The 24130-nt window shown below is 32.3% G+C and overlaps 1 protein-coding gene across 1 annotated transcript in view; it reads left to right on the top strand.

The window, feature by feature from the left end:
* VCPIP1 (valosin containing protein interacting protein 1) overlaps nucleotides 1-24130 on the top strand; it is a 27006-nt gene extending 2876 nt beyond the window's left edge. The window contains 3 exon segments of the mRNA XM_025041132.1: nucleotides 1-212; nucleotides 9124-9210; nucleotides 18769-24130. The exon segment at nucleotides 1-212 is cut by the window's left edge and continues 50 nt beyond it. Of these exon segments, the coding sequence (XP_024896900.1) occupies nucleotides 1-212; nucleotides 9124-9210; nucleotides 18769-19637 (1168 nt within the window). The 3' untranslated portion in view covers nucleotides 19638-24130.

The following is a 24130-nucleotide window of genomic DNA, read 5'->3' as shown; positions in this document are numbered from 1 at the left end:
AATGGAAAAGGAGCCAGTTCCTTTACAGCATGGTGACAGAATTACAATAGAGATTCTAAAAAGTAAAGCAGAAGGTGGTCAGGCTGCTGCAGCACACTCGGCCCACACTGTGAAAGAAGAGATTGCTGTTACTGGTAAACTGTCATCTAAGGAACTTCAGGAGCAAGCTGACAAGGAAATGTACTCCTTGTGTCTTTTAGCAACATTAATGGGTAAGATCAATTTAACATGATATTCTTAATCGTGAAATTAATAATACACTGAATTCTGTTGTCTTTGTGAAAAAAAAAATCTATGGTCATTAAAAACTTTGATAAATATTTTAGGAGAAAATTATTTTCTTTAGCTTTTTGACAGTTAATGGATATTAGTGTGTTTCTCTACTGAGTAAATATTAAGAAAACATAAGAAAGTGAAAGTAGTCACAACCATCCCCAGATTATTTAAATATAACTTATTCTAATTTTTTTAGTAGGCTTGTAATATATCTATTTAAAGCCTTTTTCATTCACCTCCTCCCTTGGCTCTATTGAACCTTCCCACCTTTCCCCTTTTCATTTATTTTTAAATTTTATTTTCCTGCATGTCATGTGATTTCAGGACTTCCTGTTTGATGAATTGCAGTTTCTGGTTTCGTATTCTCCCTGCCCTCCCACCTAATAGTCTTTCTCCTCCATTTCCTGTTCTCCCCTCCCCCTGTTCATCACATTTTTCTTATTTGTACATTAAGATTTGTGTTTAAGTAATTTCCTTGCTTAGTGATTGTTTGCCATCAATTGTAATGAACTGTTGTAACTTATGAGAAACATGAAGAACAGAGGTAGATGTTAATGGGTTGCTTAAGAAACATTTTTAAAAATTATTCATCATAAAGGGAAATGTCAGCAGAATATGTGATTTAAAGCTTTAGATGATTTGACATATGATCCAGTGGTGCACTTTTTACATTATTTTCATTTACTCAATCTATGTTTTTAAATCAATGTTAATATGCTTTATATAATAAGGCTTAAAGTAGAAGTAAAATTTAAATATATTACATATTAGAAGGACCTTATTGTTGCTGAGATTAGAGTTTTCAACTTGAAAAGTGATCTAAGTTTTGGTTCTGTTTTCTTAGAGTACTAAATATCAGTGGATTGGGCCTTGACCTTCCAAAATGAAGATTATTTAATCCTGACTTGTTAAATTTGGAGGGCCTAATAGTCCATAGGAGATCTAAATGCCCTCTACAAATTTATACTTGATATTGCTGATTTTATTTTGGCAGACATAGTCATTGAATTTGGGGGGTATGTCAAGAAATTTACTAGGCACTTTATATATTTCTATCTCAGAGTTTTTAGTTTCTTAGATACCGCATGGAATAGAGGAAAGTTTGTGTGATCTTTGGAGTCAGAAAGACCTAGACTTTGAATCTCGGCTCCACTACTTATTAACTTAGTGATTTCAGGTAAGCTGCTTAACTCCTCAATATTCCAGTTGCCTCCTCTATACAAAACACCCCTTGTAGTTGGTATACAGGGCAACAGTATAATACTCCTAGATTTCTGAAAATTAAATAACATCACAGAATGTATAAAATTAGATATATACAGAATGCACTTTAAAAAACTGGCAGTCTTAGAGGTCAAAAACAGGAAAGAGAAGGTCTTCAATAGAAGATGAACTTTTGAGGATGTGGATCATATCATAACTAACCTTGGATGCTCAGTACCTAGTACAGTGCCCAATAGGTAGTAGGCACTTTAAAATGTTTTTGATTGAATTGAATAGGTGACATTAACACGTCTAAACAAAGACTGTGTCAGCAGAAATGGAATGGAATGGTCAGCATTGAACATTGAAAAAGAGTTGAAAAGCAGAATTTGGCACTGTTTATACACTGCTGTACAAAGGGAAAAGATATATCATCTGGGGTTCATGAAAATTCTGGTAACTAGGAAGGTAATCTCTATTGAGGGCAGGAATATGTGATCAGTCCTTGCCATGGCTTGGCTGAAAGGTCTGTATTTCTTTACTGATTCTGTATTCATCAAGCATCTATTCTGATTACTCATTTAACTCGATGATATAAATATTGATGTGTAGGTGAGAGTAAAAATGAGGGTTATGTTCACTTGGAAGGCTGTGTTCTCCACTGTAGATTAATAAATTGGCACAGGTGAGCTTATGATCAGTAGTCTAAAAGTCTGGTTGGCATGATAATGTATTTCATAACAAAAATTAGTACAATATAATTCTGATTTATAATTAGTCACTTTTGATTTTGGTTGGAGGTTTCTGTACCTGAACATCTGAGTATACTATACTAGACTGTGGACTACAGTGAGTTCAGGACAGTGTCTTTCTGTTATGACCCCCTTCCCTCTTCACCTCCAACATTTGCATTGCTGCCCTTACAAGCTGCAAATTTCTTTAAATCTTCCCTTCCAGACACAAAATTTGAGCATAAAAAGAGAATTTTGCTAATTTTATAGTGGTAGCAATTGAGACTTTTTGCTTTCAAGTACTAAGACAGTGCCTCTCCTGTATAAGTTCCTACATAAATATTAGTTTTCTACCACTAATTCTCTTATAACTGCATTTGAATTCAATCTATAGAAGATATTCTTAATAAAAAGTGGTGTGTTTGTAAAAATGTCAACTTGGGGAAAGTTATACATATATACAACCTTAAGTAAAGAGTGCTGAGAAATGATTGATGTTTAGATTGGAGTGGGTTAGAAAATAAAAAAGGATGGCTTACTTAGAAAATTACAAGTTTCAAAATGCAGAAATTACTTTATGAATTAACAAGTATAAGTTAAGTTGCTGATGTGTTAGTTTAGAAAATAGCCCATCAAGCCTGATGCTGTTCAAATACTTCGCTCCTAATTTAGGTTTAGGCTTTTTTTAGGATTTTAAATACTACCTTTTTTAAGAGAGGATTTCTCCTGATCACCTTATCTAAGGGTTTGAGAGATCTTTGCTAACCATTCTAAGTCGGTCTCCTCTATCATTTTATCCTCTTAATTTCTCTCATAGCACTTATTACAAGTTTTCATTATCTTATTTGTTGACCTACTTATTTATTCACCTCCTTCACTGTATTATAAACTCCACAAAGGCAGAGATAGTAGCCTGTTTGATTCGCCAATGAAAATCCTGTCACTTAGTACAGGGCCTGACACTTATTAGGTGTCAAGTAAATGATCGTCGAATGAATGAATGCAGATTATTTCAGCAAATTGAATGTCTGCTATGAGTTAGAGACTGCTGGAGGTACAAAGATGAATGAGGCACAGTCCTTGCCCTCTATAAACTTACCTGCCGGATCCCAACTGAGGGCTTCCCATACTTTTATTGCTTTCATCAAAAGATCTCCAGCTTTCTTTTCTCGATATATAAAAATTGTAAAAACTATGTAAAAACAGAGGATTGTATATCTTCATTAAATAGGCTGACTACTCGATAATCAAGGATATGTGCTTTTTAATCATTGTTTTTAAGTAGAATAATATTAAATAGAATTTACATTTATTATGTATTTATGTCAACAAGACATTAAATGAATGCATCAGTCTTTTGCTTAGCATGAACCATTTATGGAACTAGTCACTTTGAATCTTGTGGTAGTTTTAAAATGAAATAACAATGTTTTACCTATAATATTTCACATTTTAATCTGCCTTATCCAGACCACTGGGGGGTTATTGAACAATTAACAATTGAACAACTTTTGCAGACTATAATCTTCATTATTTATATAGTATTGGAGTGACTGTAACTCTGGTATTACAAAATGTGTTATTAAATTTTATTGTAGACCTTTTTTTGTGGATTTTCTTTTGGAGATATGATAGATGGTACCTCGATTACCATAAATACTAGGCTAATTTATTTGTTCTTAGTATTCTATTCTACTAAGTTTCTAGTTAATTTTCTTCTTCAAGAGGTAAAGACAGATGTGTAAAAAACAGAATTTGCTAGTTTGGACTTGCTTTAATGGAATTAAGCTACTTGTGGTATTTACCCCATTCACTACAAAGTTTAGCGACCTCTCAGGAGTTGAGAAACTTGTTTGATTTTTGTATACTTTCTGTTTCTTGGAAAAACTTTATGGATTTTTAATATACATTTTTTGAAGTGCACAATATTTTGTAATTTCATAATGCCTCTTGATGTTATAACTGTCTTAGGATTTTCCATAATTACACTTGGGATTCAACACTTGTTTTAGATGACATCGATAATATCGTATTGTACCTTGATTATTTTCTTCAGATGTTGGGTGGAGGACAGTTTCAAATCTAGATAGTATTTAATGCATATTATTATTCTTTACATGCCATCTGATAGCCCTTCTAATTTATTTATATACAGCATATTTGTAATGGAGCAGTCATAAAGTTGATTTAAAAATAATTCATATAGATATATCTTAAGATAAATGTGTAATGAGTGGTGATTTTATACTGTCATACTTTGAAGATTAAGTTAAACATTGATTCTGTTCCTTTCTGTACTCAGCTACTTTGATAGCTTTTATTTTCCTTCATTTTTTTCCAAGATAATATTTTTAAAAATTCAAAGAATTCAAGTATGCATAAAATAAAACATGATAATTTTCTTTAACATTTGCACACCCCAGAAAGAATCAGATTCTCTGTGTGTGGCATACACATTTACACACAGGTTTGTGTGCATATATGTGAATGGTAAATACATCTTTTAATGCTGACGATGATGCCAAAAGCTGTATGAGCTGGATACACTTAAGGGATTGAGTAAAAGGAGAGAAACAAACATACCTTTTTTTAGAAATGGTTTTGGCTGTTGATAAGGTTGATGCATTTTTGGATGGGAGGATCTGTAGGAAGGGTGGAGAGGTGGCAACAGTTCTTTCAGCTAATGAATAGCTTTAGGATTCTTTCTAGTAGAAGTAGTCTCATGTTTCTGGGACTACTATTTACATTTTGTTCAGTTTATTTTATGGTCATTTACAGAGGAAGGATTTGTGGAAGACAAGATGTGAACAGAGATTCTGCATGGTGGTGGTGTAGATTTTTTCTACATTTATATGTGCACAATATGTTGGATATAAGTATTTTACAATTGTACAATGAAGAAACGGTTGAATTATAAAGTAAAATTAATTGGAGGCTAACATAAAAATGTGAATTAATAGAATTCTTGCTATATGCTTTAACCAACTATTCCTATTCTCTAAGAGATTGTTTTTTAATGAAATGGCAGAAAAATAATTCTCGCACTTGTTTTTAAGATCTACTATCTTAGCAACTTTCAAATATGAATACAGTGTAATTAACTATAGTCAACATGCTGAACATTACATCCCTATGACTTATTTATTTTATAACTGGAAGGTTGTACCCAAAAGTCTTTCCCTTTGTTTTTGCTATGATTTTGTTTTACTAGATTCACGAAGAAATACGAATAGTACCATTACTTATATTTTATCCATAACATTGAAGAACAGTTTTCATTGTGCTGCTTCAATTAAGTTTTTTCAGGACTTTATTCACACATTGTTAAAAGGAAAAACCTCATTCATACTAGTTATATACATTTATTCACCAAATGGTAAGAGTGGCTACTGTCCAGCACTGTGCCAGGCCCTGGGAATAGAAAGTCAGATAGGCCACTGACCTTTTCGTGACTGAAAAGCATCTAGTCTAGAAGGGGAACAGAAAAGTAACCTGCAGTGTGCAGCAAGGAAGGTACCTACCTAACCATCACTCTGAAGAATCCTAGAGGAAGACACCTAAGTTGAGTTTCATTCATTCATTTACTTAAAATTTATTGAGGTAACATTGGTTAATAACATTATATAATTTTAACTAATCAAAAACAGATTCACAAATGTAGTGGACAATTTGGTGATAGAAGGGAGGGAGGTTGGGGGCCTAGGAGAATGGGGTGAAGAGTTAAAGAAGTACAAATTAGTAGTTGATAGCTGGTCATGGGGATGGGGAGCACAGCAGAGGGAATGCAGTTAGTATTAATATGATGGCTAGATGAAGGGCCAGGGGAGAGAGGGAACAAATGGGGAGATCATCTTATGAACTATATAGATGTCTAACCAAAGTACTGTATACTTGAAACTAAAGTAAATAAATAAATTTGGGGGAAAATAACTATATAATTTTCAGGTGTACAACATTATAATTTGATATCTGTATACTTTATTGCATGCTTACTACCAAAAGACTAGTTTCCTTTTGCTATCATATATTTGACCCTCTTTACTCGATTCGCCCTGTCCCTCTCCCTCTTCCTTTCTGGTAACCACCATTCCATTGTAGGTATCTATCAGTTTGGTTTTATTATTTCACTTTTTTTATTTCCCATATGAGTAAAATAATATGGTTTTTGTTCTTTTTCATCTGACTTATTTCACTTTGCATAATAACTTCAAGATCCATGTTGTCACAAATGGCAATATTTCATCTTTTTAAATGGCCGAGTAGTTAGTATTCCATTGTGTATATATACCATGTCTTCGGTATTTATTCATCTGTTGATGGACACTTAGATTGTTTTCATATCTTGTCTTTTGTAAATAATGCTGCAGTGAACATAGGGATATGTATATATTTTCAAATTAAGGAATATATAGCCTTTAGGGAGCAGTGTGTTGCTTTATGAGAATCATGTTGGGCTATGATGAGAAATGTGAGCTAGGATAGAGGACAAAGGCTCTTAGAGTGCCTTTCATGCTGTGAAAAAAGGAGCTTGGACTTTACAAAGTGGTTTTGGGGAACCATTAAACTCTTCTGAAGGCTGTCTGGAGGAAGGATTTATCACAAGATCAGAGGGAAGACTAGTTTTGAGGTGGAGGCAGTAATTCAGGTAGGATATGGGCAGTGGAAAGCTGTATGAGACTGATAGGGGAATTGGGCAGTATTGTAATCCCTGCTTCCTAATCTCTAATTCCTTTCCTTGGTTCTATTACCAACAGACATGACTTCAGTGGGAAGTATTTGAATACCAAAGGAAGTAATTTGCCAATTTTTTTTTCTCTCTACCAGTTGTTGATGCCATGGATTTATGTGAAAAAAGACCATGAATAGTTCTGTCAAATTTGTCGTAACACAATTTGGCCTCTAGTAGAGGTTTAGTATTACTGGAAAGGGTATAAGCTTCTGAGGGATATACAGGATTCAAATCCTGGCTCTGCCACTTACTAGTACTTTGATCTAGAGAGAATTACTTAAGCTCTCTGGGCTTGTTTCCTTGTCTGCAAAATAGGGCTTAGTTGTGATGAGAAAACGAAACTCTACAGTGCCTGCTTAAAGCTGGGTAGATAATAGATGCAGGGTTGGATGGCAATAGAGCATGCACTATCAGTGGGGCCTCTATTGCCCCGAAGTGGGTGAAAACTGGTTCTTGGGGAAGGGAGAGGGTGAAAAAAATCTTACTCCGTTTAATGAATACAGCTCAGATATACATATAGTACTGAAACAGATAAACAGTATATCTCTAGTATTCAAATGTCATGGGGGAGGGTAGACTAGGAACAATATCTAAAAAGGATTCTTAGGGAGAGAGAATGAAAACAAGATTGATAAACACTCCAATAAGAGTTCTTATTTCTTAGAGTTCTATCTGTTTAAATAAGAAATAGGTATGTAAAATACTAAGAAATGTCATTTTCTTACTTGTATTTAGGTGGTCAGTTCTGAAGAATTTACTATTTTGGTACCTGTTCAGATTTTTACCAAAAAAAAAATATATAAGTGTTACTATATCATTTTTTGATATATTTTTCAAGTAAATGATATCCTAGAGTATTTATAAAATACTAAGGATATTTAAGATAATAATAAATAATAAGGTAATTGATAATAACTGAAAAGTTGTCATTATAGAAATAATTTATCCAAATGAAGTTTAGTGAGTTTGTTAAACTTAAATATAGCCATATTCTAGTAGTACTGTATCGTTAGTGAATGAAGTGTCTATGTGTAAATAAATGTTGTAGTTAACTGAAACTAAGTGCCAGGGCTTTTAAAATTTATATACTTTAATCTGCTATACTCAATAAGTTTAGCCAACTGCCATGAAAATTCATATTGTTTATGAATGTGGAAAGGGGCTGAAGCTCTGTGAGATTATAGGTATGTAGTGATTAATTTCACATCATCAGTAACCTCCATTCAAAGCTCAGATCTGATAGTATAATCTTCTAGTAGGAAAGATAAAAGTTAACTTTTTCCTGTTAAAATTAACTTTAAATAAAGTCCCGATTATAAAAGTAGTACTGTATATTATCAAATTAGAAACGATGAAAGTATAAAGACACCAATCTCAAACCAAAAGTGGCTTTTCTGTTCCTTCCATTCTTTATTGACTTCTTCAATAGTGGTTATCATTTTTAATTTTTTCTTTGAAAGTTCGCATTGAAATAGACACTATCAAAGAATGTTCTTAAAAAAATGTTTTTGTGGAATAGTGGTTTGTCTAAAGGTTATTCTAAATCTTCTACAAGTTATTTTCCCCTTAAATTTCTATTTTAAAAAAGACTCTTTTGGAACAACAAAATACAACATTAATTACTTATCTTCAGCCTACCTGTTTGCTTTTCTCTCTAGCCCCTCCATCTGTTTTTATTTGGTTTTAATATAAATATAGAAAATAACAATTTTCTACTTTTAAAAATTATCTTTCTATAACCTTTTCTGTTGTTCTAGTCCAAGGTTGCAAACTAGTTTTCTTGGAGCTATACTGAGTTTTCAGATCTACTGTGTTTAATACGTCCAGCATTGACTCATGTAGTTTTAAAGACATTTCTGAATTCGTTCCTACATTTAAAAATTGGGAGAATTCACATTAAAAACCCATACTTCTGGCTTCTCTTGAAAAGCCATATGGTCTTAAACATTGGCCTGTACTTTTCCATGAGAGCACTTGGCAGTCGCTGTCACCTTTCGATGGGCCATGCATTTTCTAGTGTGCCATAACCCCATCACTCCATATCATCTCCCTATATGTTATACCAGGCAGCATCACTCATTTAGGAGATGTGCCTTGCAATCTCTACTAAAGTTTAATCCATATTAAAGCAACCCTGGGTTGAACTCCTTTGTTGCTAATACTGTGTCTGTTTTCATCTTACAGGAGAAGACGTATGGTCTTATGCAAAGGGGCTTCCTCACATGTTCCAGCAAGGTGGTGTATTCTACAACATTATGAAGAAAACCATGGGTATAGTTAATTTCTAATTTTATTCTTGGATACTGTCTTTACTGAAGCTGTTACAGGTTTAAGAAAGTTCAGATAGTATTCTTCTAAAACTATTCCCAATGTTAGTTTTCAGTATATATTCTTCTTTAGCAGTCTGCTTAGTTAAAATGGATTATTATCCTGATATGGTCAGCTATGTTTTCTGCTATAATATTACTAAAAATCCCCTATCATTTTCTTGCTGCTATTTTTTCATTTAAATTATGTATATGATTCTTAACAATTGAAGACAAATTGTGAAATTAGAAGCAGATTTGGTTATAATGCTAGTGACTATCCCAGAACTTTTTATAATGCTAGTGACTATCCCAGTATTTTTATTGTTGTGTTTTGGCTATGATTATTATATACCTCACTGCTTTCTGGATTTTAGAAAACAGCTCATTTTACATTTATTTTCACATCACATGTGCATTGTTTACAAAGATATGTGTGGATGTTTATCTTCATAATTTTAAGGTTTTAAGAGAGAGGATGCCAGTGTGTATGTTTGGAACTCACGTGTATTTTTTGAAGGATTCGATGTGAATGCTTTTGGTCTCAAGAGTCAGTCACTCTGGCTTATCTCACTTCACTTACCTGACCTCAGTGTACATTAAGTACATCATCTCTTCCTCACCTTTTTTCATTCTTTAACACCTGCCCCCAACTTGGCTATTGTAGAAATGCTCAAACATACATAAAAGTTGCAAGAGTAATATAATGAACCCTTATTTATCCACCCTCCAGCTTCAACAATTATCATTACATTTCTACCTCCTTTTCAACTGGACTATTTTTAAATAAATCCCAGAGATAATGTCATCTGTAAGAACTTAATTATGTATATCTTTTTTCTTTTTAAAAAATAACTACGATACCATTATCACATTTAAAAAATACAAATAATAAATTTTTAATTATCACCAAATATCTAGTCAGTGTTTAAATTTCTTTGATATTTGATTATCTCAAAATTTTTTTTCCCTTGGTGTTTTTGAATCAGAGACCAAAGAAAGAATGGCTTGCTTTCTCCTTCCCTCCTTCCTTCCCTGCTTTTCTCCTCCCTTCCCTTCCTTCCTTTCTTTCTGAGAATTAGTGAAGCATAAATTGCATACATTAAAATTCATCCTTTTGGGTATATTGGTATATCACTTTTGACAAATATACAGTCATGTAACCACCACCACCACAATCAAGATAGAGAATATTTCCATTATTCCAGAAAGTTTCCCTGTGCCCCTTTCTAATTAATCCCTTATCCTGACCCCTAGATTTGATTTCCGTTTCTGTGTTTGCCTTTTTCATATCACCATATAAATGAAATTATGTGTGTGTAAACTTTTGTGTCTGGCTCCTTTGATTTAGCACAGGGATTGGCAAATTATTGCCCCTGGGCCATATCAGGCCCACTGCCTGTTGATATAGTTTTATGGGAGCACAGCCACACTTATGTTACAATTGTCTGATTGTTTTGCCACAACAGTGGCAGAATTGAATAGTTGTGACAGAGGCTTTATGGTCTACAAAACCTAAAATATTACCATGTTGCCCCTTTACAGAAAAAAATCGCCAATTTCTGTTTTTAGCCTAGTGCTTTTGTGATTCATCTGTCTGGTTCCATGTATTAGTAGTTTATTCCTTTTTATTGCTGAGTAGTAGTCTATTGTATGTATCACATTTTTAAAAATGTGTAACCAGTTGAAGAACTTTTGTGTTTTTTTGTTTTTTTCTTTTTTTTAGTTTTTGGCTGCTATAAATAAAGCCACCAAAAACATTCATTACAAGTCTTTGTGTGGACATATGTTTTTACTTTGGCATATACTTAGGATTGGGATTGCTGAGTCATATGACAAGTATATGCTTATCTTTTTAAGAAACTGCCAAACCATTTTCTAAAGTGGATGGACCAGTTTGTATTCTTTCTAGCACTGTATTAGCGTTCCAGTTGCTCTGTATCCTTGTCAGAACTTGGTAGTATCAGTTTTTGTTTTTAAAACTATTAAAATACGTTTATAGCACTATTTCATAGTGGTTTTAATTTGCATTTCCCTAATAGCTAATGATGTTGAGAATCTTTTCATGTACTTATTTGCTCTTTTTTTCCCCATTTTAAAATTGGTTAGAATTTTTTCAAATTGAGAGTTTTTTTATGTAATGTAGGCACACATTATTTATTAGATAAGTGTTTTGCAAGTATTTTCTCCCAGTTTATAACTTATCGGTTTATTCTCTTAACAATACCTTTGGAAGAGCAGAGGTTTCTAATTTTGATAACCAGTTTAACAGTTTTTTTCTTTTATGATTTATACTTTTTTGTTCTATCCAAGAAATCTTTGCCTAATCCGAGGTCACAAAATTTTTCTTCTATATTTTCTTCTAGTAGTTTTATAGTTTTAGGTTTTACTTTTAGGTTTATGATGCATTTCAAATTGATTTTTTTGTATAGTGCAAGGTATGAGTTGAGGTTTTTATTTTATGTGCAGATGTCCAATTGTTCTAGCTCCATTTGTTGAAGAAGCTATACTTTCTCCATTGAATTACTTTGATACCTTTTTCAAAATCAGTTAATCATGAATTACACACTTGAGAATGGTGAATTATATGTAAAATGTCAATAAAGTTATTTTTTAAAAATCAATTTACCATATACATATGGGCCTATTTCTAGAATCTTTTCAAAAATTGTTTTGGATATTCTAGATGCTTTTGCTTGTCTGTATACATTTTAGAATCAACTTGTCAATTTCTACAAAAAAAGTCTGCTGGGACTTTTATTGTGTTTTGTTGAATATATAGACCAAATTGAGGACAACTGATATTTGACAACATCAAATCTTCCAATTCTTGAAAACATAGTATTTCATTTATGTAAGTCTTTTTCTTACCAAAATTTTGTACTTTTCAGTTTATAATTATTGCACATCTTTTGTTAGATTTGTCCCTAAATATTTCATGTTTTGGGATACTATTGTAAAAGAGGCTTTTTAAAAATTCCAGTTTATTGTTCATTACTTGTGCGCAGAAATAATTGTTTTTATGCTTTGACCTTGTAGTCTCTGGCCTTGCCAAACTCACATATTATTTCTAATAGTTTTTCAGCAAATTCTTTGGGATTGTCTACATAGGTCATCATATCTTTTACAAATACAGTTTTATTTCTTCCTTTTCAATCTGTACGTCTTTTATTTCTTTCTCTTGCCTTGTAGCACTGACTAGGAGTGGTGAGAGTGGACATCTTTGACTTGTTCCTGATCTTAGGAGTAAAGCATTCAGCCTGCAGGTCCTTTAGAAAGGCTCTTTATCAGGTTGAGGACATTCCCTTCTATTCCTAGTTTACTGATAAAGTTTATATTGTGAATGGATGTTGAATTTTATCAGGTGCTCTTTTCCTGCATCTATTGAAATGATCTTATGGTTTTTCTCTTTAATTTGTTGATAGGATTGAATGCATTGATTGATTTTTTGTTTTGTTTTGTTTTACCTTTTTATCAGTTTTTTAATTTTTCAATTACATTTGACATTCAATATTATATTTGTTTCAGGTGTACAGCACAGCGGTTAAACATTTATATAACTTACAAAGTAATCCCCCCGATAGTCTAGTACCCTCTTGACACTATGCAGTTTTTACAACATTATTGACTATATTCTTTATGCTGTACTAATTTACATCCTTGTAACTATTAATTGATTGAGTTTTTTGAATGTTGAACCAACTTTGCTTGGTGGATTCAAATTGCTCATATCTCGTTTGAGTGTTTTTGTATATGTTCATTTTGTATATGTTCATTTTCATGAGGGATAATAGCATGTAGTTTTCTTGTAATGATGGTTTAATATGGTGGTGTTGGCTTCATAAAATAGAGTTGAAAAGTGTTCATTTCTCTTCTGTTTTCTGGTAGATTTTGTAATAGTTTTAATATTTTTTTCTTAAATGTTTAGTAGAATTCACCAGTAAAGCCATCTGTGCTTGGAGTTTTTTTGTTGGACAGTTTTTAACCACAAATTTAATTTTGTAATAGAGTTATCCCCTTCTTCTTGAGGAAGCTGTTAATTTTGTCTTTGAAGAAATCCGCCCATTTCATACAAGTCATCAATTTTATTGTCCTAAAATTATTTATAATATTCCCTTGCTGACCTTTTAATGTCCGTTAGGTCTATAGCTCTTTCATTTCTGATATTGTACCTCTCTTGTTTTGTGCCTCTCTTGTTTTGCTGACCCTTCCAGTTAATGGTTTATCAGTTTTATTGATCTTTTCAAAGAAACAACTTTGGTTTCATAGGTTTTCTCTATTGTTTTTCTGATTTCAGTTTCATTGATTTCTGTTCTTATCTTTATTTTTTACTTCCCGCTTCTTGCTTTGGGTTTAATTTGCACTTTTCTTTCTAGTTTCTTGAAGTAGTAACTTAGATTATTGATTATAAATTTTTGTTTTCTAATACAAGCATTTAAAGCTATACATTTATCTCTGACACTCCTCTTTTTTACATCCCTTTTATTTTAATATTCCATCTTTAACTTCATTCTACCTTCTGAAATATATTGATACCAATTAATGGTTTTTTAAAAGTTAGCATTTGATTAGGATTGATTATAATAATGGGGGAAAGAACAATTTTTTCAACAAACCGTGCTGGGACAACTGTATATCCACATGCAAAAGAATGAAGTTTGACCTCTACCTCACACCAAATAAAAAGTTAACTCAAACTAGCAAAAACCTAAATATAAACGCTAAAACTAGAAAACTTTTAGAAGAAAACATAGGCATAAAACTTCTTGACTGGATTAGGCAAAACATTATATACGAGAAGTATAAGCAACAAAAGAAAAAAATAGTTAAATAAAAAGCAAACTCTTGTGTTACAAAGGACACCATCAAAAAAGTGAAAAGACAACCCACAGAATGGGAGCAATTTTTTGCAAATTATATATCTCATAATAGATTTGTATCTAAAACATAAATAAGTCAGCAATAAAATGGCAAATAACCCTATTAAAAATGGGTAAAGGATCTGAATAGACATTTCTGCAAAGAAAATATATAAATAGCCAATAAGCACATGAACTGATACTCAACATTTTTAATAGTGGTTGAAATGCAAGTCAAAACCACAATGCAAGTCAAAACCAAAATCACACTTCTGGAATAACTATAATAAAAACTGTGAGGAAGGACATAGAGAAGTTAGAATCCTCATACACTGCTGATGGGAATGTAAAATGGTGCAGCTGCTTGGAAAAAGTCTGGCAGGTTCCTCAAAAGAATTAACATAGAGTAACTGTACAACCCAGCAACTCTATTCATAGCTGTATCTCCAAGAGAAATGAAAACATGTGCATACAAAACTTGTATACAAATGTTCATAATAGCATTATTCATGATAGTGAAAAGAGAACCCAAATTACCGTCAGCTGGTGATTGGATAAATAAGATGTGGTATATTTATACAATGAAATATTATTTGGCAAAAAAAGGAATGAAGTATTGGTACATGCTACTTCATGTATGAACCTTGAAAATATGCTACATGAAACAAGCCAATCACAACAGACCATTTATATGAAATATCACAGAATAGGCACACCTGGAGAGACACAGAGTAAACCAGTGGTTGCCTACGGCTTTGAATGGGATGGAGAGAGGAAGTGGAAGTAATTGCTAATGGATTTGGATTGCTTTTGGGGGTGATGAAAATGTTCTAGAAATGATTGTGGTGATGGGTGCACAACTCTGTGACTATGCTAAAAACCATTCAATTGTACCCTTAAAATGGGTGAATTATATGTGATTTATATCTTAATAGAGCCAATATATACACATATATTTTAATGTTATCTATGGTATTTATCCTTATTAGGTAGTTTAGAGCTTTGGAGTAAGAACATCTGAGATCAAATTTTGGTTCTACCACTTATGCCCTGTGTGAACTTATTAGTTTTTTTATTTGTGAAGTGGGTATGGTAATCTCAGTTTTGCTGTTAGGATCAGATGAGATTGTGCAGATAAAGCAGTTAGCAAAGTGCCTGGTACTAAATAAAGACTTAGCTAATGTTTGTTGTTATAATTAGAATTCTAAATGTTACTTCCAGAATTTTATAAAATTCTGTTGACTGTAACAGCCATTTGAAACAAATCAGCATCAGAAAATTATTTTATCTTTCAAAATATAATTTCTTCTAATATTTGTGGAAAAATTTTCATCTGTTTAGGGCAGATTCATGTGGCAAATGATTATTATAATCCTGTGGTTAAAGGACCAAAGCATATCAAGTCCTCCTCACTCCCAAACACAAACTGATACCCTCCAAAAATTGGAATAAAAACATACTTCTTGTACTTCGTTCAAATCCATTCTAACAGATAGTTATGTCTACATTTGAACAGAACTATTGCCCAATATAACTAAAGTAGATTATTAATATTCCTATTTATATTTCAAAAGGTATTTTAAAATTAATTTGCTTAAAATGTAGTAAGTTTCCTTTTAGGTTCTTATACAAAGATAAATACAGAAGATGAATGGCAAATTTAGTTTTAACAATTGCACAGATATTCTTTAACTTATAGTGTTTAGTTTTGCTTGCATTTGAACTTTACAAAAATGTAATGCTGTATACATTCCCAGTGACTTGGTTCTTTTATGCAGTACTTTTTCAAATTCATGTTGAGGGTTCAACTATAGTTTGTTCATTTTCACTGCTGCATAGTAAGTATTCTATTGTGTGTTTTTAATATAATTCATTCATTGTTCTCCCGATGTACTTTTGGGTAGTTTCCTGGTTTTTGATATAATGAAGAATGTAGCTATAAATATTAGTATAGATGTCTTTTGATGTATATGTGTAATGGAATTTTTGATATGTGATATAGAAGGTTTAATACACCTTGATTCTTAAAATTCGAAGGACTATACAAATTATATAAAACCTAGGTGATTATGCTTAAAGAGATCACACTTAAAGTATTTGTGTTGATTTTTAATATGTATTTTAAAATTTTTAAATAATGTAAAAAGTCTACAAACTGTAGAAGTGGGAAACAATACCTGTAACTTTAAAATATTTGTCTTATACCTACTTTTTTTGGCATGATTGTAATTAGAGTAGATTTTTTTCTTGCTATTTTACCATCATGTACATTTTACTGTATATGTGAGGCATGCTAGGTCTCTTATTTATATTAGTATTAATAGCTGAATATTACTTCCATCGGGTAAATATACCATAATTTTCTTAACCATTCTCTTGTTGAAAGCTTAGAGTGTTTCCAGTGTTTTGTTGTAAATAATACTGTGATGAACATGCGTGGGACTATGATTCTTTCCAGGGGTAGCCAAGGGAAAGCATCTAAGCAGCCTGGAAACAATTACAAACGCTTCTTGATCTAATAGAGGAATTAACTATTGATTGCCTGATTTATATTAGGCATTGTGGTATGTGCTTTGCATGTTTTCTGATTTAATCCTCAAATAATAGTGAAATGAATAATATACCCATCATTACACTTACCTGATTGAATTATAATGATTTGTTTCGGTCTCCTAAGAATTACATCTTATTTTTGAATCTTCAGAATTTATTTTAGTTCCTGGCACATAGTGTCAGTGGGTGTTCTCTATTAAAATGAATGTTTAAAAGCTTTGCCTAAGTGGATCCCTGACCTTACTATATTCAAAATTCTCTTTGCTACCTTGGTTTCCTGAGCCATGGTTTACAGACCTCTGAGGTAGGGAATTAGTAAACAGTAAACTGACTTCAGGGTTGTGCCCTAAAAGGTGCTATTTAGACCACATTTCTGACTTTAATTTTTGTATGTCTGTTTTTGCTAGTTATCTCTGTCAAAAATGTGCCAAGAGGAAATTCTAGTTGGATTTTTATTAGTTGGTACTTTATTTATTTATTTGAAACTACTGCATGTTGCTTATTCACTTGCAGTTTAGTTCTTTTCTCTGGTTATTTGGAATATTCACAGTAAGATACATTAGAACCACTCTAGCTTTTTTCAGAGGAAGGAGGAACTATTCTTAATAATCTACAAAACTGGAGACAACCTAAATGGCCACAAAGCATTCCAGAGTCTGTCCATCCTCCCCAACTCTGAATGTGTGTAGCACTTATTGACAGTTTCATTCATTTTTAACTAGCTTGCTTTTGCCTTTATATTTTGCCATAAACATACACATATGTACCATATAGTAGTAAAAGTTTTCTACTTCATTTTTTTAACAGAAAATTTGTGGTTTCATAAAAATTGAAAACCCTTATTTTCGCATACTTAGACTATACTTAGAGTGACAAAGTTAAAAAGTAAAGATATTGGATAGCTTAAAACACATACAATTTTTTTATACCCATGCTGCAAAAGTTGTAAAATTTTGAAATACCATGTAGTAAGAACAAACTGCTCAACTAGAAAATAAAGGAAAGCCTGCTTTAAAGTTCTGTCCTCTACTGCTCAACTGGAAAATAAAGGAAAGCCTGCTTTAAAGTTCTGTCCTCTACTGCTACGAGAAGTAGAAGTTAATTTCACTAGGTCATTTGAGGAGCATCCATAACTCAGGCCTATTTTGGTGGTTCTGACCTATCAGAGGGGAATAAGTAGTAACACGAAAGACAGCTATTTCAAAGGCATTGAATAAGATCTTTTTAATTTATTGTGACCAAGTGTCAGCTCTTATAATTATCTTGAAGTCACAGTGTATTAATCTTAGCTTTTCATAATTATCCTGAAGTCACAGTGTATTAATCTTAGCTTTTCTACATGTGCCTCCATAACCACTACTTTAACTATAGAATATCTTATTTTGAAAGTACATGTTTTTTATATTTTTGAAAAATACATACCTATGGCACGCTAAGAAAACAACTTTTATTTATTTACTTTTATTTATTGGTATTCTGTAATTCAGTAGAATAACTTATGAATTCAACACACTATGCAACATGTTTGTGTAACACTTTACCCTAATAGGTATGTTTTGCAAAGTTTATGATTTGAATTTTAGTAAATGAAAGTGTATTTTCTTACTGCTTTACTATAAGCAATTGCTATACTAACACCACTGCTAATGTTTTCCTTATAGCTCATGTTTCAAGCTCCTTTCCTAACTTTGTGATAAGTTAGTGATATATATATATATTTTATCATTTAGCCATATTTACTTTATGTCTATACTAATACATAGGTAATACATGTATGTATTTTGCTGAGCCATTTTAGGATTAATTGAAAGTATCCTGACATTTTGCTTTATAAACATTCAACAAATGTCTTTCAAAAACAAGGACATTCTCCCAATGCAAAATGATATATTTTTAAATATCCCCTGTGGAACTACTTTATGGTCTATAGTGATGTTTCTTTTTTATAATAGTATTAAATTTTATTAGTAAGTAAATAAATTATTTTCTAATTTTGTTTTGAAAGTTATCTATAAATTATTATTGAAAATTCACTATTTTACCTATCATTATCTTTACTATACTTTTCAAGTAGGATTTTAATATGTTAAATATCTTTTCCCCTTCTTTAGGTATGGCTGATGGCAAGCATTGTACTTTTCCACATCTGCCTGGCAAAACCTTTGTCTATAATGCTTCTGAAGATAGACTGGAGTTGTGTGTGGATGCTGCAGGACATTTCCCCATCGGTCCTGATGTCGAAGACTTAGTTAAAGAGGCTGTAAGTCAGGTTCGAGCAGAGTCTACCACAAGAAGTAGGGAATCAAGTCCCTCACATGGGCTATTAAAACTAGGAAGTGGTGGAGTAGTGAAAAAGAAATCTGAGCAGCTTCATAATGTAACTGCCTTTCAGGGAAAAGGGCATTCTCTAGGAAGTGCATCCAGTAACCCACACTTTGATCCAAGAGCTAGGGATACTCCAGTTGTACGGAAGCATAACACAGGGACAGACTATAGTAATAGTTCCACTAAAACAGAGCCTTCTATATTCACAGCTGCTCCTAGTAACAGTGAGCTTATTCGAATGGCTCCTGGAGTAGTTACAATGAGAGACAGCAGGCAGATTGATCCTGATTTGGTTGAGGCCCAGCGAAAAAAATTGCAGGAAATGGTTTCTTCTATTCAGGCTTCAATGGACAAGCACTTGCGGGATCAAAGCACAGAGCAGTCACCATCTGATCTTCCTCAAAGGAAGGGAGAAGTCATGAGTTCTATGAAGTCTGGGACTCTTCAGACTTGCCTACCTGAATCTTTTTCTTTAACTGGTGGCACTGAAAATTTGAATACAGAAACAACTGATAGCTGTATGGCAGAGGCACTGGGAGCAGCATTTGCCACAAGGTCAAAAGCACAAAAGGGAAATTCTGTGGAGGAGCCTGAAGAGATGGATAGTCAAGATGCTGAGATGACAAACACGACTGAGCCAATGGATCACTCTTGATTTAATTAGAGGCTAATAAAGGCAGAATGTTTATTGTGAATATGTAATATTTGTTGGCTGGGCCACATAACTTGATTAGTCATTAAAAATCTTGTACGTATATAATTCAAAGATTATATCTTGTTATTCAGTGCATGATAGCAAGTGTGTGATTGGCAATAGCTTTTAATATACTGCTGCCCAGGCTGGCTCTGAATTCCTATAAATTAGTTATTAGATCCGCTGAGATGAGTTTCTTCCATATATGTGGTTCATTGGAAGTTCTTTGTAATTTTAATTCCATGAAAGTCTTAATGTTTCAAACATGAAAAATCTCTTGCTAAATATGTTTGACTTCTGAAAGGCTAGTACTGGGAAGGAATGAGATTTTGCTACTGTTGATGTCTTCAAGGTAACCATCCCACATATTTACTAGAGTGTCATAGATTTATATAATTCGAAGGTTATCTAAACTAAATTGTATCTTAAAATTCATAAAAGGATTTATTAGACACTGGGATCCTGACATTTCTGTGAATGTAAACATTCATAGAGAGATGTATTCTTGGTGAGAGTATCTTGACAATAGAGTGGAAATGATAAAACATTTTGCTGACTTGAGCAAGGTTAGGGGGAAAATATCTATTCTAGAATGATAAAGTCAATGTGATTGAGTAATGTTGCTGTCTGAGCCAACACAGCCAATTGTGTGCTCTGTTGTTGATAATATGTTACCATTATTTTTTGAATCCTGGCCTGGTTAAGTACCACCAAATTTTTTTCTTTAATCTTGCAGAAAAGTCAATTGCAAAGTGTGGTAGAAAATATAAAAATAATGGTAGCAGTAGTTAATCTCTAATTTTCAAAGTTTGTCAGATTCAGAGAATTTATAAAGAAGAATTTATCCTTGAGTTACATTGTTCTATGATTTTGATCAATGGTATTTAAGCTTATATATGCTAAGTGTCTTTGACCCCCTTTGAACCAAAACTCCTTTTTTTCCCCTTGAGTCTATAAGATTTTCTTTATTTGTTGGCTTCACTTGGATTTCGATGCGAATTTTACTGCATCATTCCCTGATCAACTGGGCATTTGCTTAAATAGTGTATTCATCAAATCTTTAGTGCCAGTTTTCTCAAAAAGCAGCTTTCATGCTTATTCCTTAAAGACAAAGAATGTTTATCTGAGATTGGTATTGCACTATTTTATCCTATTCTGCAAATCTGTATTCTGAAATGTACATTTCAATTCATCTTTTCCTCTGTTCACTGAAATTAAGTTGAATTGGATGGATGAAAGACAAAATGTATGTTAATACAATCTCTTATCTAGAGCATTCAAAGCCTGGCTGTCTCTGTTTGCACATGTAACAGATACAGAACTGTGTTTGTATTCTAAGAAAATGTACATTAGCAAGTGTATTATCAGGTGTTTAAAAATCTCAACCTGTTGATTTATAAGGAATATAGACAGTACTTTAACTTGTGTTTCCAAAGAAGGGAGGTTTTGGTTTTCTTTCTATGAAAGTATCTCCCACTGAATCCACTTACTAAATGGAACTAGTCCATTTTGAATAAGGAAAGAATGGAAAATCTAGACATTTGCAGGTGATATCTGAGCAAGATATATATTTGGGTTTTATCACATCACATTTTTTAAACCATATTTTATCTCCATTCTTCTAAATTTCAAGTATCTTTATAGCTAAATAGCAAGGAAATGTAGAACTTTTATATTGTGCACTAGTTTTGCATAAAAAACTGCAGCTACCAAATATTTCCCATTTAGTTAGTATAGGTGACTTTTGTGTATTAAACTAAAAATTGCAAATATCACTAACCACTATAACTATTTTTGGCTTTTTCAGCCATTGGTTTCAATGTCTCTATCTGCCCCTCCCCCCCCCCGCCTTTTTTTTAGTTTAAATACAAGAAAACCTTAACAAACAAATGCACTGCTTCCAGGTAAAAGATATAATCACCTTTTCATTAGCAAATATTTTCTTCACCTGTGGCTTGGTATGTTTTGTTAATAACTGACAAATTAACTCTCATAGCATAAAGAAAAAATATCAGGAACAAATTTTATCACCCTATTACATTAAATACTCTCATTTAGTCAACTTAGAATGTACCTGTGGACATTTAGAAGAAGGGCTTCATCTCTGACAGCACCATTAACGTCTCTCACAGCAGCAATGCTATTTAGGGGCTAGTTAGGTGTGAATGTTATATAATTGTTTAGGTTTTTCCATGATAAAGAATAAAAGGCTTGATTCTGAGAATGATCAGATTCCTTGAAATTATTTTAAAGCTGCTGAAATTTCATTGGGGTAATTAATGGTTTTTGAGAGGTAGGCCAGGTATCATCTTTATGAAGAAGTTTTAGAACAGAATTTAAAATATCATTTGCCCTTCCATGTGGTTATCATAATCAAATGTAGGACTAAACAATGATTGTTTCTTAGTACTACTGTTTGTGATCACCACAACTTTGAGTTCAAGCTAGAGATCATAAATAAGTCAAAATATTTTTAGCCCTAGATGTAACATAATTCAATCCTATAATTCTGTTTGCAGGATTTCACTGAAAATCTAAGTAAAACTGTAAATTTTTTTCTTCATTAATCCATTTTAAAGTTAATCATACCAAATTTGAATTGATGATCCAAAGTCCAGGTAGAATTGAAGATGGTGTCTATCTAGAATACTGGTAATGAGAAACTTGTTGGAACTGAAGAAAAGCAAGACAACCGCCAAATATGAGCTAGAATATGATGAACTCAAACGGAATGGTTACACAAAAACTAGTTACAAAGCAAGCCTAAGGCCCATTTTCCCCTCTTGACGGTTTCAGATATTTTATTGGAAAATAAGATAATGACCTGAGAAATTTAGTGAATGCTATTGATTAAACTTTGCTTTATATCTTATGATATTTAGTTTGGTTTTACAATCAAGCTTCTTACAATTAAGATACCAATCTGAAATGCATCTTTGATTCCCAGCTACAGGTCCTTAGTGCCATTATTTTTGAGTAACTTCATTAGAAGTGAGTAGACTTTCTTGCATATGGTCTCTTACCTCAGGGAAGATCACTTGCTAGCAACTCATGTACTACTAATGACAGGTTTTTGAAAATTGTAGTGACATCACCTGTTAGCTACAATGCAAAGTTTATAAAAGTATTTTAAGTAGTTACCTAGTAATGCTGCTAGTGAACATTTCTCTAAAAATTTAGACCTCACTAATAACTAATCTTTCAATATGAAATAAACTTGTAACTTCTGTCATTATGCTTTGGTCAATATAATGACAATATCATAAAATGTTTATTTCAGACTATCAATACAGTTTTGTCTTCATTTTTTAACAGAAATTTTAATTGGACCATACTTAAAATACTACAAAGCAGATTTTGAATTTCATGGTTCACAAAACAAGGTTTCCATATTAAAATGTTCATAAAAGCCTTTGCAAAATCAGATTAAACTCCACTCAATATAGATTTAAAATGACTTTTAATAATAGTAGTAGTGAGATACATGCTCTAAGTAAGTTAGGTAGACATGTCCCTACATTTCAAGGTTATCATATAATTTAACAAAATTGCACACCTCAAGGCTCTTTATAAGTAACATAAAAATTATTTTTCAAACCAGAACTATTCACTTGAAAACATACTATATAGTTGAATGTTTACTTAAGAAATAACAAAGGGGAGCTATATCACCAATGTAAAGTTTATAGTTAATTGTAAGTTCTGCCATTTCTAATAATTCTTTGAGATGCTAAGTGTTTCAGTTCATATCAATACTTAAATCGTGGGAATTTTAACGTTTGTTCCAAAATAGCAGAAATTGTAAAAATTGTGAATTATTGGAGAAAATGCCATTACTTGTATATCTGACATTCAGTTTTTTAAATTATGGAGTCTACATGCTTTTGTAGTATAATATTAATACAATTATTCTCTTGTAAAAGAAAGGCAAACTACTAAAAAAAAGTTTTAGTTGATGTTATCTGCTTGTATCAATTACTTAGTATTTAAAATTTTAAGGTCTTGCATACTTTTCTTTAGAATGCACAAGTTCCTTCCTGAGCCTTTATGCCTGTGGTAGAGCAATAAAAGACTGAAAAGGTTATCAATATTTTCAGGTTTATTTGACTTTAAAAATTAGTGCCAAGAGCTGGAGAGTCTACTTTTTGGAGGGAAATGCTATTTAGAATATGTAAAAATAAGTGGTAATAGTGTAAATATTTGGAAAAAAATATCAAGTGCTTTAACTGCTCAATAAAATAGTATAGATGTTACATCATCCCTAAGGCACTGGCTGTTACCCTTTATTTTCTGATTTTGTGATTGCTGTATATATTACATTTGAGTAAAAAATAATTGGTAATAGTGTATTATAACTGTATAGTGTTCTACAATACACCTCACTGTACAGTATTTGAAATTTTCTTTTATATCAATAATAAAATAAAAATAATACATATTGATTTTCCCCTCAA

The sequence above is a fragment of the Pteropus alecto genome, unplaced genomic scaffold (assembly GCF_000325575.1).
Source record: "Pteropus alecto unplaced genomic scaffold, ASM32557v1 scaffold87, whole genome shotgun sequence".
In the NCBI taxonomy this organism is placed as follows: Eukaryota; Metazoa; Chordata; class Mammalia; order Chiroptera; family Pteropodidae; genus Pteropus; species Pteropus alecto.
This window is presented reverse-complemented; position numbering and strand designations above follow the sequence as displayed.